Raw genomic sequence first — 18,072 nt, forward strand, 5'->3', positions numbered from 1 at the left:
GTGAACATAAAGATATTTTCAGACTATTCGAAATTAAACTAAATATTTTCTGTCTGTAGTGTATGTTAATACCAATCTTTGTGTGCTATATTTAATATATTTTCAGCTTAAATTATCTAGAAATACGTTATCACAAGTGCACCAACAACATAGCAATCGTGTGAAATACTTACCATGTCCAAAGCGTTAATGGAATTGATGTCTTCAACATACAACTGCGTCTTGATACGAAGAGGTCCTATTTTGAATACGAAATATTAAAATATTTATGAAGCTACTGTACGTTTGATTCGCATAATAGTGGAAAAGAAACGCATTGAAAAACATATTATTCTAACCTCATGAAGCAAATAAAATGTTTTCAAAATTGAATTTCATAATAGATGACACTCATTTAAGTAATTTTAATTGTTTTATCGTCCTTTTTTTAATTTACATGTAGTTACCCAGTGGCTCATCGATAAGTGTTCAAGCTTTTAAAATAAAAAAATAAATAAATCGCATTTTCATAATCGTGGTAGTATACCCAAGAGAGCCCATTGTGTAGCTTTGTTCTTAATAACAACCAACTAAATTTCACTTACGGAAAAACCGCTGAGAGATATTTGTTTTAACATATTTTAAGTCAAATCTTGTAATACCACAATGAACTACCTCATGTTTTCTTATGAACTTAACATACATTTGATATGTAGACAATTATCTCTTTTTCAACAGTCATTACTGTCTTCCTTTTAATCAATTAGTTTTATTAAGATACACTATCTACAAGCAGTATCCGGACATGTTTTTCTAGATCAGAGGAACCAAAGTGATTAACTGTTCTAAAGAAGAAAGATATACCTTCTGAAAACTGTTTGTTTTTTTGGGTTAGGTGTTGCACGTGTCCAAATGTTACATGTTTGAACAACTGCTCTTGTTCCTACATTGACTGGCGAGATTGTTGCTTGATAGCCTTAACTAGTTTATGACGAATGGAAATATATGCTCTAACCTGTCGAATTAGCAGTTCTAATTGGTCTCAGATACATTCTATAGTGTAAATATTTAGGCTTTAAACGAGCATTTTCGTGATTTTCATGTTATTTCTTTGAAACTACGCAACGGGTAAACATGTTTTGTGGCAGGAAACATTGTCTTGCTCATAAAACGAATACATAATTTCTTCTGGGATTTATTCATAGGTGATATCGTAATATTCATTTGTATTTTGAGGTAAAGTCATTTCACAAATAGTTTTGACGCATAAGGTGCAGACGGTAGCCAATACCATAATTTCTCAACCACAATATTTTACAGTTGAAACAATACAATCATAGTTGAAGTGTCCAGTTGCCTACTTCCAGACAAATGTTTAGCCATCATTTCCAAACTGGATAAAGCAACTCTCATAACTGTATAAAATGCTCAACTGATTGTCAAGTGTCTAATGCTGTGTTATAGAAAGCAAGCTTTATACACTTTATAGGTAACGCTCACGTGATGGGACTCGAATGATGTAGAAAAGTCACTGTGAATTTAATTTACATGTTATTGTAAAATTCTTTATGCCTAAAGTTGCAAACCAACGATTATAATGTTTATAAATCAGTCCACATTGCTCATTTAACGTCATAATAAACAAAATAATTAAAAATCTGCCTTATTTAAAGAGACAGTCTTACAACAGACTCGCGAATATGTAAGCATTTTTTTTACATCCCATTAAACTAGTCCTTGTTGAAATAGGTACTATATAAGAAAAAACGTCGAATACTCGTGGGAAAGACTATCTATTTTTATATTTTACAAGCTTTATTACTAAATAGAATTCATAATTCTTTCTTGATGCAAAGTTACAACGTGTCGAAAATTTCTCTTAAAATATCTATTCAGCCTGTCTGCTGTATGTATTTTAACATATAAAATATCAGATTACTTGTATCGGGTTATCAACTTTAAATAGAATAGTCGCACTAAGATATGTTCATTAAAAATACAACTTGTAATATACATGTTATGTTATATGCTTAAGGTTTGTTTGTTTGTTTTTGAGAGAAGACTTTCTTTACATTATCTGTACCACATTGGGAAGTCTGTGATGCTCCGTAGTCGATGGAAAACTGCCCATTTTTCCCCATAGTTGAAGTACATTCACCGTTTGTCTATTATTGTAACAAGTTTCCATATTCTTATAACAATATTTTTGTGTTCTTTGTTTTACATATATTGTATTTCTCTCACCAAGCGTTCTCGAGAGAAAAAAATTGTGCATTAGTTGTTTTTGGTTTTTTACAAAGGAAGAATCTTTGATAGTTGAGATTTCTGTAGTTTGCGAATAACCACTTTCTGGGTGGGGAAGTCTTTTTATGAAGGACCAATCTTCAAACTGTGGGAATGACTTGTTTGTTTGTTTGTTTGTTTTTGAATTTCGCACAAAGCTACTCGAGGGCTATCTGTGCTAGCCGTCCCTAATTTAGTAGTGTAAGACTAGAGGGAAGGCAACTAGTCATCACCACCCACCGCCAACTCTTGGGTTACTCTTTTACCAACGAATAGTGGAATTGACAGTCACATTATAACGTCCCCACGCCTGAAAGGGCGAGCATGTTTGGCGCGACCGGGATGCAAACCCGCGATCCTCAGATTACGAGTCGCACGCCTTAACACGCTTGGCCATGCCAGGCCGTGGGAATGACAGTAAAACCTCTGATTTGGTAGAATATTGTTCACGTGTTTTTCTTCCCTTCTATGGGTGTGTCAGTCTTCTTACCACTGCCGTTTTCTGTTCTCCAAACAATCTTTCTTGACACTGTTGTTTTCCAAGATTTACAAATATTTCAATTCGATTTTTCTATAGGAACACCCTTCTTCGGAAGGGTTTGGTTTATTTTGAATTTCGCGCAAAGCTACACGAATGCTGTCTGCGCTAATTTAGCAATGTAAGACTAGAGGGAAGGCTACTAGTCATCACCACCCACCGCCAACTCTTGGGCTACTCTTTTACCAACGAATAGTGGGATTGACTGTCACATTGTAACGCCCCCACGGCTAAAATGGCGAGTATGTTTGGTGCGACGGGGATTCGAATCCGCGACCCTCGGATTACAAGTCGAGTGCCTTAACCACCTGATCATGCCGGGCCATATGCTAAGGAATATCGGAATTTTAAAGACGAGTAACTATCGCACTCTATGCGAAAACCATTGAGGTAGATGTCTTATGATAAATACGTAAAGACTTATAATGTAATTTTTTTTTTGTAAATGAAACCGAAAAAAAAACGCGAAAGAACAGCGTTACAAATGAAGTACTGAATTTCACCTCAAAACAAGTCAGAACTTACGTGCACCTATAGTTGTTGTATTTTTTAACCAGTAAAGAATTTTGCTGTTGCTTTACCTTGGTTGAAACCACTGCGGGCCCCCCGCTAGTACAGCGGTATGTCTCCGGATTTACAACGCTAAATTTAGGGGTTCGATTCCCCTCGGTGGGCTGAGCAGATAGCCCTATGTGGCTTTGCTATAAAAAAAACACACAAACACACGAAACCACTGCGCTGTTTTTTTTCTTTTCGCTTGAATTTATAAAATATTTAACTTATATTCCCTTTCAATTTCTTGCATATATTCTCTGCTGTAATATTCATTATATGTTTAACACGAGTTGAATTTTGAAATTAGGTGTTTATGTAGAAAACTTCTGTAATGAATCACTTCCATTACTCTTTATTGAATTTTTAATCATTATTTTAAAAAAGTTTATATTATTACTAAACAAAACGTTTTATCTTTCTTTAACAAGTAATACAATTATATGCATTGGTAATATTTTTCATGTGTAAACACACATTATAAATGCAATGTAATGTAATATCTTATTATTGTTCTATACAATCACTTAACAGATATTTATTATTCTAACATTTTTCACATATTCCTCAATATAAAGTTGCCAGTGCTACAAGTTTTTTATTCTCATAATTCCTTCTTCTGTTTAAACCGTGAATATATATTGAAAGAAAATATACAACGCCAGCGAATCTATAAATAGTAAAAAATAAGAAAAATATTTATTAAGTACTGAGAGATATGGTGCTTTCTTCTACGATTATGTACAATGTTATATTTTACCACAGTGTTAAGAAAATACACATTTTACGTATAGAAATATATTGTAGCTCAAAGTGTTAGGGAAAAATCAAATAACTTATTAAACTTTAAAAAAGGTACACTTTTGTTTGTTTAATGCAAAAGTTATCAATACATTATTTTCTATATTTCTGAAAGTACATAATGTAAGTTATTTCAACTAACCATTCTCTGGCAAAGGTGGAAGATCACTCTGGTCATACTCAAATCTAAACGGATTTTTGCCATTTGAACATTCTGATCTGTTGCTTCTTGCGGAGACTACACTGAGAACATTAAAATGGAAGATTAAGGTAAAGAGATACAACGATAGTTATTTACACATGAAACCTGTAAGTAAGGTTATAGTAAAAACATTCTGAACACTTTAAACATATCAAAAATCTGGACAAGTAGTCATAAAAGCAAAAATCCTGTTAATAATTGTTCTAATCATTCTTTGTCTGAATAACTGCTTCTATTCTGTTAGGCACAATCTTAACTATGTTTCAGTTGGTGTCTCTGATTCAAGTCGTTCCCATCGATGTTTTGAGAGTTGATAATAATTAATTGGAATCCTGTGAAATGGCCTTCTTTACTATTATGTGATTCCATATATACTTCTGTAAGTCTCAACTGTGAGTTTTCCATTTCAAAACATCGATATTGTTGTTTAGAACCTGATATTCGATTCACTGAGCTTATGACAATAAACGTCTCGTCAACAAACCATAAAAAAAATATTTCTTTAAGATATTTTAACAGCCCTGGGTATTTACACATCTAAATATTACATAGATTGGTTTCACAAAATTCAAGTACAAACCACAACAGCTCCATCACAAATCTAAATGGCACGACATTACTAACATCAGTTTGTTTTTGTCTATTATCAGTCTCAAATGTAGACATAACTTTAAAAGTGTCTGAAGCTACAATAAACACTCTAAGAAAACCTTGATCAAACTACAGTATTCTGACAACCAGTACATCAAGTAAATTGTGTGCTGAGCGCTTTTAGGAGTGACGTATGATGTGTGTTTTACAGCTCTTCTACTGTACCTATATCTGACGACAACACATTACTAAACCTCTCAAAATGTGCTGGCTGGCGTTTAGCCACGTTGAAAGTGTTAAAGACGTAAATGCACCATGTAGTTATTTCAGATATTATTCACATTTCGTTTTTATATTCCTAAACTGGGCGCTCTGGCATCAGTTTCGATGGCTATGGATTTTGTTTATGGTATTAATATGTTTTAAATATCTTTCAGTGGTCGTGGGCCATGTTACAAGCTAAAAACTTGAGTAAAAAGCTAATCGTAAGCTGCTTTTTACTCAGGTATTTTTGATATTAAGATATTAATTTACAGGAGATCTAAAACTAGAATTTCAAAAGGTAACACAAGTGGTTTATCACCCTTTATAAGAACAGGGTTTGGCGTGGTCAGGTGGTTAGGGCGCTTGACTCGAAATCTGTGGTCCACAGGTCGAATCTTCGTCCTGCAAACATGCTCTCCCTTTTAGCCGTGGGTTGGAGATAGGTGATTATGACTAACTGCCTTCCTTTTAGTCTTTCACTGCTAAATTAGGAACGTAGTTTTGTATGAAATTCAAAACAAAACAGACCAAAATTTATAAAAACGATCTGTATATAGCGATGAAATGATTTGGTGCAATAAATGTAAACAACATTGTCATTGGCGAAATAATTGGCAGCTTTATGTTTGGTTCATGACAACTTCTTTACCATTTGTTAGCACAAAACTACCATGATAAACGTATGATTGGTGCAATAACGCCATGATAAACGTGTAATTGGTACAATATCACCATGATAAACGTATGATTGGTACAATATCACCATGATAAACGTATGATTGATACAATATCACCATGATAATGTGTCTCAGTCTTTTTATCATATCCCTGTATCAAGACTGTAAACAAATGCAGAGGAGAAAAAAAAAACCTACAATATCCTTCAAGAAAGCAGTAGCACTTATTCTGTGTAACATTTATGACGGCATTATATTTCAAAACCGTATTCCAAGGCAATGCAGACTAAATCTTTTTTCTTTTTTTTTCGCAAAGTGGAAGTTATTTTTATGAACGAGAACCCTTCGACCACAAAATTATTGTAATACAACTAGACAATATTTATTATAATCACGAAAAAGATAAACAAATACAACACAATAAAGATTGTGATAGAAGAAATTTTGTTTCTGATTGTTTCGATCAATGAACGAATTTTGGTAAAAGCTGTTAAAAATGTGAGTGAATTTATTATCTCCGAATTTTGAGGTGAAGGATGCCTTACAAGAGTGAGAGTCAAATCTTGCTTTTTAATTAGACAAAAGTTGACGGTGGGTGCTGTTGGCTAGTTTCCTTTGTTGTAGTTTATAAGTTAAAATATGGGAACGTCTGACTCTATAACCCATGTATAGATAGTCTTTCTGTGTCTTTCGGCAACATTCTGAAATAAATAAACGAACAAACTTTTCCAAATTAATTCAGTTATGAGAACTAAAATTTATATAAATAAAGACGTGTTGTAGGTCAAAAGGAGAAAGACATAAATAAACAATTTTATAAAGAAATTCAAAGGTAATGGATGGAATTCTATCCTGAAAAGAACGCTAATTTATAGAAGTAATAAGTAATTTACTCCTATATATTGATATCGGTTGAATGTGTATGTAGAAATGCATAACTGACTGTAAACAGAGTATGATAATGGTGACTTACTAGTAGCTAAGAGGAGAACTAACATGAAAAACGTCTAAAACTATTAAGATAAGGTTAGTAGCTGAGTACGAAAGTATTGTTCAAACCAATAATAAGCGTGAAAAGCCTCTGGGAAAATGCCCTTCGAACCACATGAAGCTTATCGATTCAAAAGTCTTTAATTATAGTAGGTTGTTAAGCAGTCTGTTTTATTGAACGACATTTTTTTGTGTTTCATGCATATGCATTAAAAAAACGCCCAACAATTAAGAGCATAACTGATTAATTTCATCTATTAAAAGTATTTACTGTCGTGTTAAGGCCCGGTATGGCTAAGCGTGTTAAGGCGTTCGACTCTTAATGCAAGAGTCGCGGGTTCGAATCCCGGTCGCACCAAATATGCTCGCCCTTTCAGCCGTGGGAGTGTTATAATGTGACGGTCAATCTCACTATTCGTTGGTAAAAGAGTAGCCCAATTGTTGGCGGTGGGTGGTGATGACTAGCTGCCTTCCCTCTAGTCTTACACTGCTAAATTAGGGAAGGCTAGTGCAGATAGCCCTCGAGAAGCTTTGCGCAAAATTTAAAACAAACAAGCTTTCGTGTTAAAACTCGTTCCTAATAGTTTACAGGTCAAGTTTAATATAACTTCTTTTTTCATTAAAAAAAACTAACAAATAGAAATAAATAATAAAAACTAACTTGTTCTGAGTTGTATTTCAATGTCCCCAGTGGCTCAGCTTAAGTCTGAGAACTTATAATGCTAATATTAGGGTCTTAATACCCGCAGTAAGCAAAGCACAAAAAGCCCTTGTATATTTTTTGTTTAACAATAAACTAACAAACTATTTCATAAGCTGTGTAACATTCTGTGTATAAATCACTTGAAATGTAGAAATATTTTACACTCTTCTTATACTGTCCGGCCGAACATGGCCAGATGGTCAAGGAACTCGACTCGTGATCTGAGTGTGAAAGGTTCAGATTCCCGCCACACCAAACATGCTCTTCCTTTCAGCTATGGGAGCGTTATAATGTCACGGTCAATCTCGCTATTCGTTGGTAAAAAAGTAGCCCACGAGTTGGCGGTGGGTGGTGATGACCAACTGCTTTCCCTCTAGTCTTACACTGCTAAATTAGAGACGCTAGCGCAGATGGCTTTCGTGCAGCTTTGCGCGAAATTCAAAACAAAATTATATCAAATCTTATACTACATGTTTGATTAACTTCATGAGTACAGTCTATATCAACTACAGCTTAATTAATTGTTAAAGAGACAGTATAGAGTTATTTTCTGTATAGCATAATGTACGTTTCTCTGCTATATCATTACTGGTGGGCTACCTTCCTATTTTATACTAAGTTACTAAGTGTTATATTTGGTTTAATCCTAATTAATACACAGTTCTCTGATTTATCTTATACGTTCTTAGGATAATTTATCTAGAAGAGTAGCTTGCTAGTTCGTGACATTTTCTGAATGATAGATAGCAAAGTTAATTCAAATAAAACAATCGATGTTTAAAATCAATACGTAAATAATAATGTGATATTAGTCCTTGTCTTCATCTTAACTGGTAAATTACTTTAATGAAAACTGACAATAACTGTTATTCGCTTACTTAATACAGTTCACACCATAACATTCTTGTTCATGAAATTGATAACAAATAGCGTATCAACTTTTACTACCTGTTGTATCCTAACCAGCTTGATGACCTCTGGTAGTGGACGAAAGGCTTCTTAAGTAATGTATATGACAAATGTACCGTCGGTATTGCGTTATTATATAATATTGCTTGCTTCTAATAAAACGTTTTAGAATTATACAGTTCCCGCAGTGGACAGCGAATATAGTCTACTGTATAGCTTTGTGTTAAAACAAACCTTTAGGTTGCATAATTTAGGTAGACGAATAAAGCAAGTGTTACTCAAAAATGCAATTTTAATATGGAATTAAATTTTATATTATATATTTGAATATATCAGTACACACGCTGTATTGTAAAATATATTTGAAATACTAATTGGAATATATGTTTTAAAATCTTCGTGCAAAGCTGCGTAAAGACTATTTTCATACTTGTAGCAAAACGAAATTTTCAATAAAAATTTTATGACCAACATCGCTCTTGTTTTTATTACTATGAATAATAATAACAAAATTGTAAACGTAAAACTGATGTTCTCTAAAACAACCTAAAACACCTTTTAATATATGCATATATATTAATTCTCAAGTTTATACATTAGTATATTTTCAGGAGATATTTTAGGTGCTTATATGCAAGCATTATAATGCAACAGTTATTCTATTTACAAGTAAATAAAACACCGTTCTTTAGTACTGTATTGATGGCTTTATTATTTTTACTAAGTTTATTAATCTTATTTTTTACATATTTCTATTAGTGTCAGGGCATTCAGAACTCAACTCAACTGCACTGTAAACTGATATAAAAACATTGAAAGAAAAATTGGAATGGTTTGATTATTTATTCGGCGTTTTTCGCGGCTAGATATTGGAAAGAATTAAAAACTTTATTAGATTTATCTATAAAACTAAATTACTTTTATTGTTATATTAAATTATTATAACTATATTGTTTAAAATATTTCACGATGTTTCTGTTTCAAAGTTCAACAACAAAATACTTTGAAAAGAGCTGAATTTTGTCCTTATCACTTCTTGACAATTGTATTGGAATCGGCAACCTTCCAAATGGTTTTTCATCACCATTCCAACACAGCACAGAGTTTCAAAGCGGAAGCTCTAAGTTTAATGACTGTTTATCTTTGTAAAAGTTAAGGGTGGGACCAAGTTTGGTTTGGTGCTTTGACAAACGCTGGCTGAAGGTATATATATGAACAAAGAAAAATAGTTTTAGTTCACGTATAATATTGTGATTATATTGATTTGCAGCAAGTGATTTAGGGAGTGTTAAAAAAGTGCAAAGTTTCTGACTGCTAATAATATTTGGAATTAATTACCCACAAGTGGATAGTAACTGATATAATCCTCTAGTAGGTCAACGGTAAGTTTGCTGGCATATAAGTTTAATATTCGAGGTTCGATTTCTCATGGTGATCAGAGCATATATACAGTCATGTGAAAAAGTTAGGACATCTATGAAAGCCTGTGTATTTTTGTAACATTCTTGAGTGTATAGATATTTAATCTCAATTTTAACAATACTGAGAGATTATAAAAATACATGGATAACTAAACAATCAAACTTGAAGAAAAGACTTTTCAAGATCTTCTGTTTGTTTGTTTGTTTGTTTTGGAATTTCGCACAAAGCTACTCGAGGGCTATCTGTGCTAGCCGTCCCTAATTTAGCAGTGTAAGACTAGAGGGAAGGCAGCTAGTCATCACCACCCACCGCCAACTCTTGGACTACTCTTTTACCAACGAATAGTGGGATTGACCGTCACATTATACACCCCCACGGCTGGGAGGGCGAGCATGTTTAGCGCGACTGGGGCGCGAACCCGCGACCCTCGGATTACGAGTCGCACGCCTTACGCGCTAGGCCATGCCGGGCCCCAAGATCTTCTGTAAGTGTAATTCTACACAAATGCATATTCTAACTGAGGAAAAAGTTAGGACACCCTAGCCCCTAATAGCTAGAGTTACCCACTTTGGCTGAAATAACTGCAGTGAGACGCTTCTTGTAGCCATCTACTAGTCTCTGACATCGATCTGAAAAAAGTTTGCCCCACTCCTCAATGCAGAATATTTTCAGCTGTGAGATGTTTGAGGGATTTCTTGCATGTACAGCCCGTTTCAAGTCACCCCACAGCATCTCAATGGGATTAAAATCTGGGTTTTGACTCGGCCATTCCTGGACTCTCCATTTCTTAGTTTTCAGCCAGTGGAATTACTGGTATGTTTTGGGTCATTGTCGTGTTGCAGGGTCCAGTTCCGCTTTAGCTTTAATTTTCTTACAGATGGTCTCACATGATTCTCAAGCACCCTCTGATACACAGTGGAATTCATGGTAAATTCTATGATTGTGAGCTGTCCAGGTCCTGCTGCAGCAAAGCTGCCCCAAGCCATGACACTTCCACCTCCATGCTTCACAGATGGTATGAGGTTCTTTTCCTGGTATGCTGTATTTGGTTTACGCCAAACATGTCCTCTGTTCTGGTGTCCAAGTAATTCAATTTTGGACTCATCTGTCCAGAAAACATTATTCCAGAAGTCCTGTTCTTTGTTTACATTCTCTCTGGCAAACTTCAGTCTGGCCTTGATGTTTCTCTTAGAGAGCAAAGGTTTTCTTCTTGCACACCTCCCATGGAAGTTTAACTTGTGCAGTCTCTTTCTGATTGTAGAGGTATCCACGTTCACATCGACAGTAGCCAGAGCCTGTGATGACATGTTAGGATGTTTGAAGGCCTCTTTTAGCATCTTGCGGTCTGCTCTTGGGGTGAACTTGCTTGGAGGACCAAACCTAGGCATGTTGGCAGTTGTTTTGAAAACCCTCCACTTGTTGACTATTTTTCCGGACAGTGGGATGGCTGATATCAAAATCTTTTGGGATGTTTTTACATCCCTTACCAGACTCATAAGCTGCTACAATTTTCTTTCTGAAGGCCTCGGACAGCTCTTTTGCTTTCACCATGGTGCTCACTCTCACTTCAACAGTCAGGAGCACACCAAACTAAATGTCTGAAGTTTAAATAGGGCAAGTCTCATTCTTCACAATGCTGAGTAACGATCTTCTAATCATGTGCACCAGGTGTGATACACCTGTGTGTGAGTTGAGCCATTTTAAGTGGGAATAAATGTGGGGGCGTCCTAACTTTTTCCTCAGGTAGAATATGCATTTTTGTATAATTACATTTAAAGAAGATCTTGAAAAGTCTTTTCTTCAGGTTTAATTGTTTAGTTATATTCCTATAATCTCTCAGTATTGTTAAAATTGAGATTAAATATCTATATATCCACAAATGTTACAAAAATACACAGGCTCTCATAGGGTGTTTTAACTTTTTCACATGTCTGTAGCTCAGTCTGCAGCTTTGAACTAAAAATAACAACAGTGACTGAAATGGTTATTACTCTGCACATATGTTGTTAATAACTTGTTTACTTTTGCGATCTATGTTGAGAGAAATGTTATATAATAAAAATAGAACATGTTTGTTTTATCGCTAAACGATTACTGTCATAATTATGATTTTAATTCACTGTATAAAACTTACAAGAGTTATTTTTTCGTAATTCTAATCTCAATTTGTACTTGTAGAACAAGAGTGTAATCGGTGTCTCAGCACTATTTGTTAGTTTATATGCAATGTAATGATACAAAATTGTAGTCATTTAAATACTGGACAAAGCTAAAATAATTCAGTAGCACTGCAAATTAATTTAGTACTGTACTTATTAAACCGAGGGAAACAGTGATATTACTTGTATTAAAACTGTGGACGATATTAAATTTCACGTATCTTTCCTAGTGATAAAATTGGGCAATTATTATAAACCACATTCTATTTCTGTTTATTTGGAGTGACTTTTACAATGTCTTTACTGCCTTTCAGAGACAGATACAGAAGATTCTAAGGGTAAAGATATAAATACTCTTATTTCGCATATTTTTTTTATTTTGCTCAGAAATAGCCGATTGTAAGACACTGTTATACAAACAACATTTGTGGTTACAAGTGCTTTGTAGGCTCAAGTTAAAGATGTAGTCCAAATGAGACACATGTATGAGTTTTGACCTACTTGCCAATATTACTTATGCACCCAATTTAAAGTTTTCAAAATGGCCGCTATACATTCTCAGGATTCCGGGTTTGGTTTTAAATCCAGTAATGATTCCAAATTTGGTTTAAAGTGTCACACAGGTGATCATGAACTGTTGGTAAAATGTTGACATTGACACATTTTATTATTTTCAACATGGACACTGCATATATGCAAAGCAATGATTACACTATGCAACACATAGTTCCTGGATGGTATGTGTTACTTCTTAATTGCTTATGTTGTAAAATTAAAGAAAATGGCCATTATTCCCTTCAAACTTTGCTTTTGTGACCTTGGTAAAGAAATTTAGAAATTAACCTATTTTATACGTAGAAACGGGCAAATTTGCACATTTTCATTTTCATAAGGTCTGAATAAAACAACATATGAATCACGATTTACATGTATTTGTACTAAATTAATACAAATATGTTTAGAACTGAGTAGTTTGTCAAGCGAGATTTGCGACTGCATCAGCCCTCAAATATAGTCTCCCATCATTTTTTTGTTATACTCTCCTTAGTAGCGGCGTTCAAAGTCCAGTATATCTTAGTGGAAGCTCTCGCCTTGCTCCTCTGAGTATGCTCCAATGTTCTCCTTTAATTTATCAAGATGAGCATATGATTTTCAGGGACATCCTGCAGCCCATTTTGCCGCAGTTCTTCTCCAAAGCCTCAACCAGTTCCACATAATTTTCGGCCTTGTGATTGCCTAAGAAGCCCCGAACTATTGCAACAAAGCTGCCCCAAGCTTTTTTCCCTTCCTACTGAGCTTCTTGGGGATTTTTGTGCACTCCAGAATCTTCTTTATTTGTGGTCCAACAAAGACACTTTGCCTCAGACAGCTTAGGGAAGAAGTCTCGAAGGTATTTGAAGGCTGCAAACTCCTTATCAAGAGCTGTGACAAATTGTTTCATAAGACCCAATTTTATGTGCAATAGTGGGAACAACACCTTCTGGAGGTTCACAAGTGACTCACACTTGACATTGTGCCTCCCCACAGAGAACCTGGTCCGTTGTGGCAAGTGCTTCCTGTTGTAGTGGGCTGCAGTGTCCCTGCTGTCCCAAAGGCAAAGATAACAGGGAAACTTGGTAAAGCCTCCTTGGAGATCCATCAGGAATGCCACTATTTTGAAGTCTCCGATAGCCTCCCAACCATACTCACCATACTTCAAGGCTTCTAGCAAGGTTTTGACGCTGTTGTATTCCTCTTTAACAGAGTAATTTTTCGCTCTTGTCTTGATAAATTGACCATATACATAGCAGAGTGCGTCTGGAGAATACTTGCATCTTCTTTATTCCATCTCTGATAAAATCAAATAGATCAATGTGTTCACTTAGGCAGCTAGAACTAAACGGAAGTGGTGAGCCCCTATATATATATATATATTACTATGGAAAGTTCTTGAGCATTCTCGTAAGTTCTACAACATTACTGAAAATTCTTGTAAGTTATACAACATTTTAAAAAATTCTTAAAAATTATTGTAAGTTCGAGAAAATTCTCTATCAGCTACTCAGCATTGAATCTACCTGGAATATTCTGGAAAATGGGTAAATTGAAAATTTCATTACCCAGGTCACAAAAGCAAAGTTTGAAGAGAAAAATAGGTCTTTTTCATTTACTTTAGGCATAAGCAATTGGGAAATAATACTTTCTGCCCAGGAACAAGAAAAATTAAAAATTTTGTTTCATAGTGTCATTATAACGAATAAGAAAGATGCATATTTCATTCTAATTATTTTTCTAAAATTATGAAGTTTGATTTTTTTGGAAAATTCCGGTTTATCATACGCGACTCTATGATAATTATCCCTCTGTAGCTTTTACCCTTTTTTTAAATAAAATTAATGTCCTTGACTATCGTAACTGATTGATAAACAGTGCATTTTACTGAGGAATGGAGCATGTCTTTATGTATAGTGTTTCAATTGTAATTCTATAATTCAGTATTTTGTTCTTCCGATACTTATTTGTGTTCACAACCTCCTTGACATTTGTAGAGTGCTGTACACAAAATATCTTCTCGCCCACACATTTGCAGTGTCCACTACCCTTCTTATCAAATTTGTATCTTACACTTTAAAAGCTCGCGGCAGGACTCAGGTGTTCGTTTAAGTGTAGCACAACAAAAGCCCCCATGTCTGTATAGATCCTCTCTTCTGTCCTCATTCAGTTGGACAATATATCTGAGGAGAGAAAACACAAATGCCAATCTACAACAGTGTCCAAACGGGTATGCATCTCTTTCAATGTGATGACGCAAAGGTCCAGCAGTTGGAGGAATTGCATTATTTGACTTGCCTCTTTCAAAAGAGTTCCTGATGAGCTGGTTTATTCTTATGTGTCTGAGCTTCCTCTGTTATATAACTGTATTATATACCTTCTTAATAAAGACATTTCCTCTTTTGTGGTCTATTCCCGAAGGACATTGCTCAGGGCTTCAAATTTGATGTAATATCTTCGAACACTTTTTATGTCTTTTTTGCAGTTTTCCTTTTTTACTTTTAAACGCAGATGTCTGGTCACAGACACGCCCAGTGAAAGCATAAATGCAAGAAGAGATATTGCTTTCTATTGGCCCGATGATTTATACGGTGTTTCTGTTATTTTATTATATACGTATATCGATATAATTTAGACGCATATTTACGTCTTGTTTCTCTATTTTGTAGAGATGCATGCCTGTCAGCCAGCCTACGGAAGCAAAAATATAACATAATATAGGTTTGAGCTATGCTAGTCAATTGCGTGTAATGTTTTAACAATATATTTATAGTTACAGAGAGCCAACATGGTTGTTCGTGTGTAAACAAAACTTAGCTCTTTACATGCGCTCATTAAAAATTGCTTTTAGAATAAACTTAGATATACTGAAACGATACAAATGCCAGTATTACTAACAGCTAAGATTACCTCTGGAAGGGACTTACTTTTGTTTTATTTGGTGTTAAGTGCAAAACTACACAATGAACTATCTGTGCTGACTACGACAGGTATCAAAGTCCACTTTTAACGTTATAAGCCTTTAGACTTACTTCTGGGGCACAGGAAAGAGGCTTGTAATTCCAATTAATATTTTAATATCCGTATGTAATGTATAAATTTCACTTTATATTGTTTTCATTGCTCGATAAATTATGTATACTCACAGTTTCTCACTAACATGGCACATACCTACATTCTGCTGTGTATGTTGCCATACATTTTTAACTTTCCACTCCCCCCAGTGGCACAGCGGACTTACACTGCTAGAAACCGTGTTTTGATACCAGAAGTGGGCAGACCCCATCTAGCCCATTGTGTAGCTTTGTGCTACTTAATTATAAACAAAAACAACAAAACTTTTCACTCCGATATCATTTTTTAAATTGATATCATTGTTAAACTTCCGATTCACAATAATAATACCCAAAGAGAAAAAAGAAATGAAAAAAATTATAGCATTTACTATACCTCCTTTTAACAATATGTTGAGGGAAAAAAAAAGAAAAACAACACACACACATAAATTAGTATCTAACTTTCGTCTGTATGTTTTAAAATGCAAAGTTAAACGATGGGCTATCTGTGCTTTGCTCGCAGTGGGGTTTAATATTACATTCTTAGCGAAATAAGCTCTCAGACTTAACGCTAACTAACCGGAGAGTGAGGTAAGATGTAACATTATAGGTCTACCAAACTAGGCAGAAATTTCAAGATACACTAAGAAGTTTCCAACTACCTTCTTTCGAAGAAGTTATCACGCAACATATTTGTTATATAAATTTACAAAATATTACATAAGCATTCTAGGAATAAAGATTTGTATAATATCAACTGTACTTATATATTTCTTTGAATATGCTGTTTGTTTACCATTCGCCGCTTTATACATATCAGCTTAGAATCTCAAATAAATTTTATAGTTTTAGGTTCCTACCTAGAATAACTGTTGTATTATGCACATATGTTTTTCTTCTACACTCTAGTGTGAAACTAAGCTATTAAGTTGAATATTTATTTGAGTGATAATGCTTTTAAAAACTCCTTGGTTAGGAGAGAGAAACATCAGAATGGACAAGCCAATATTTATGCCTATGTTGGCTTCTATTCTCACAATAATTCTTTTAAGCTTTAATATTGTTAATTTCTTTATTACTTCAACAAGTTTGAGATGCGTGAATTTAGAATGTTCTGTAAAACATGAGCTCACCCAACTGGTTAAAAAAAATCCATATAATATCCAAACTTTTCGCAAAGTCCTTATCTTAAAATGAATAATTTTTATAAACACATAAATACATAACTAAATATATGTAATGCTTTCGATTATTAAATCCTATGTATAGATTAGACAATATATTAAAATTAAGTTAACACACAAAAACAGAAAGGCATTAATTAATTTTTTTTTTACCTCCAGAAAAACGTCAGCATTGACACCAGCCCAAGAACAGTTGATTGTCGTATCATCATTTGTCATATGGATTCTATCGTTTTTAAGTTTTTTCTCTTACCCATCACGTAAATAATGCAAATAATAGCGTCTTCTCCACATCTTCGCGATACGATTTAACAAATAACAACCGTTGTTTGCAATATGTGCCTAATAAATTTTTTTTTCACTCGTGATTAAAGAGTGGTTAAAATGTCACATGATTTGAGATTTTCTATCACAAATGTAGTAGAATTATTACATGTGCTGATCTATACAACCATTTATTCACTTGCTAATGATGGGATCGTCGAGATACTGAATGGGGGAAAAAGTTTGCATCCAATGATAGTTCTAGTTTTTAAACAAAGTTTATAATACTACCCTTAAACTGCTATTGTGAATAAAAGTGACTTTAGAAAACATAGTTGATGTTCCAGTCGTTTTAAAAAAACAAACCTTGTTAAACTTAGACTCAACCAACAACTTGTATATAATACTCGTATTGTTTTCACGATCTAAGTTACCCAAAAACGGTTTTTTAACTCTTGCAAGTAATCGCGAATTAAGAACCATATGAATTTTTCACGCATACACCCTAAAGTCCACATTTACGTGCGTTCATTCTTTACAAGACTGTCTGGTGACCAGTAAGTGTATAGTATGTTTCTAAAGGAACCGAGTTTCTTTCGGTCTACCTACTTCTCTCGAATAAAGCGCCGCATGTGATCAAACGAGTCTATGAGTTTGTTTTTGTTGTTAACGTTCAATAACAGGTGGTAACTAGGTAAACATGCTGAGGAAACATTTTTATCAGAATTTTAAAAGGAGAATCTTTAAGCACACATTATGTCTGTTCGCCATATTGTATCCTTCTTTAATAAGTTTAACCTCTTTTCTACATAAGTTGAGGATCTTACTATAGGATAAAAGAAACCAATAAATGTAGCACTTGCGATACAAGTTATTATAACGGTAAATTGGTTTAATATAGAAACTAATTGCGTAAATATAGTGAAACAAGAACAATTTACTGCTAAGAATTCAATATTAATCGGTA

The 18,072-nt window shown here is 34.3% G+C and overlaps 1 protein-coding gene across 1 annotated transcript in view; it reads right to left on the bottom strand.

The window, feature by feature from the left end:
* LOC143254617 (glycine receptor subunit alpha-2-like) overlaps nucleotides 1-17,655 on the bottom strand; it is a 44,487-nt gene extending 26,832 nt beyond the window's left edge. The window contains exons 1-3 of the mRNA XM_076509768.1: nucleotides 16,995-17,655; nucleotides 4,296-4,396; nucleotides 174-238 (exon numbers count right to left, since the gene is read on the bottom strand). Coding sequence (XP_076365883.1) covers nucleotides 174-238; nucleotides 4,296-4,396; nucleotides 16,995-17,053 — 225 coding nt within the window. The 5' untranslated portion in view covers nucleotides 17,054-17,655. The remainder of the gene's footprint in view (nucleotides 1-173; nucleotides 239-4,295; nucleotides 4,397-16,994) is intronic.
* Between the last annotated feature and the right edge of the window lie 417 nt (nucleotides 17,656-18,072).

Source organism: Tachypleus tridentatus, chromosome 6, assembly GCF_004210375.1.
Source record: "Tachypleus tridentatus isolate NWPU-2018 chromosome 6, ASM421037v1, whole genome shotgun sequence".
NCBI classification, from domain to species: Eukaryota; Metazoa; Arthropoda; class Merostomata; order Xiphosura; family Limulidae; genus Tachypleus; species Tachypleus tridentatus.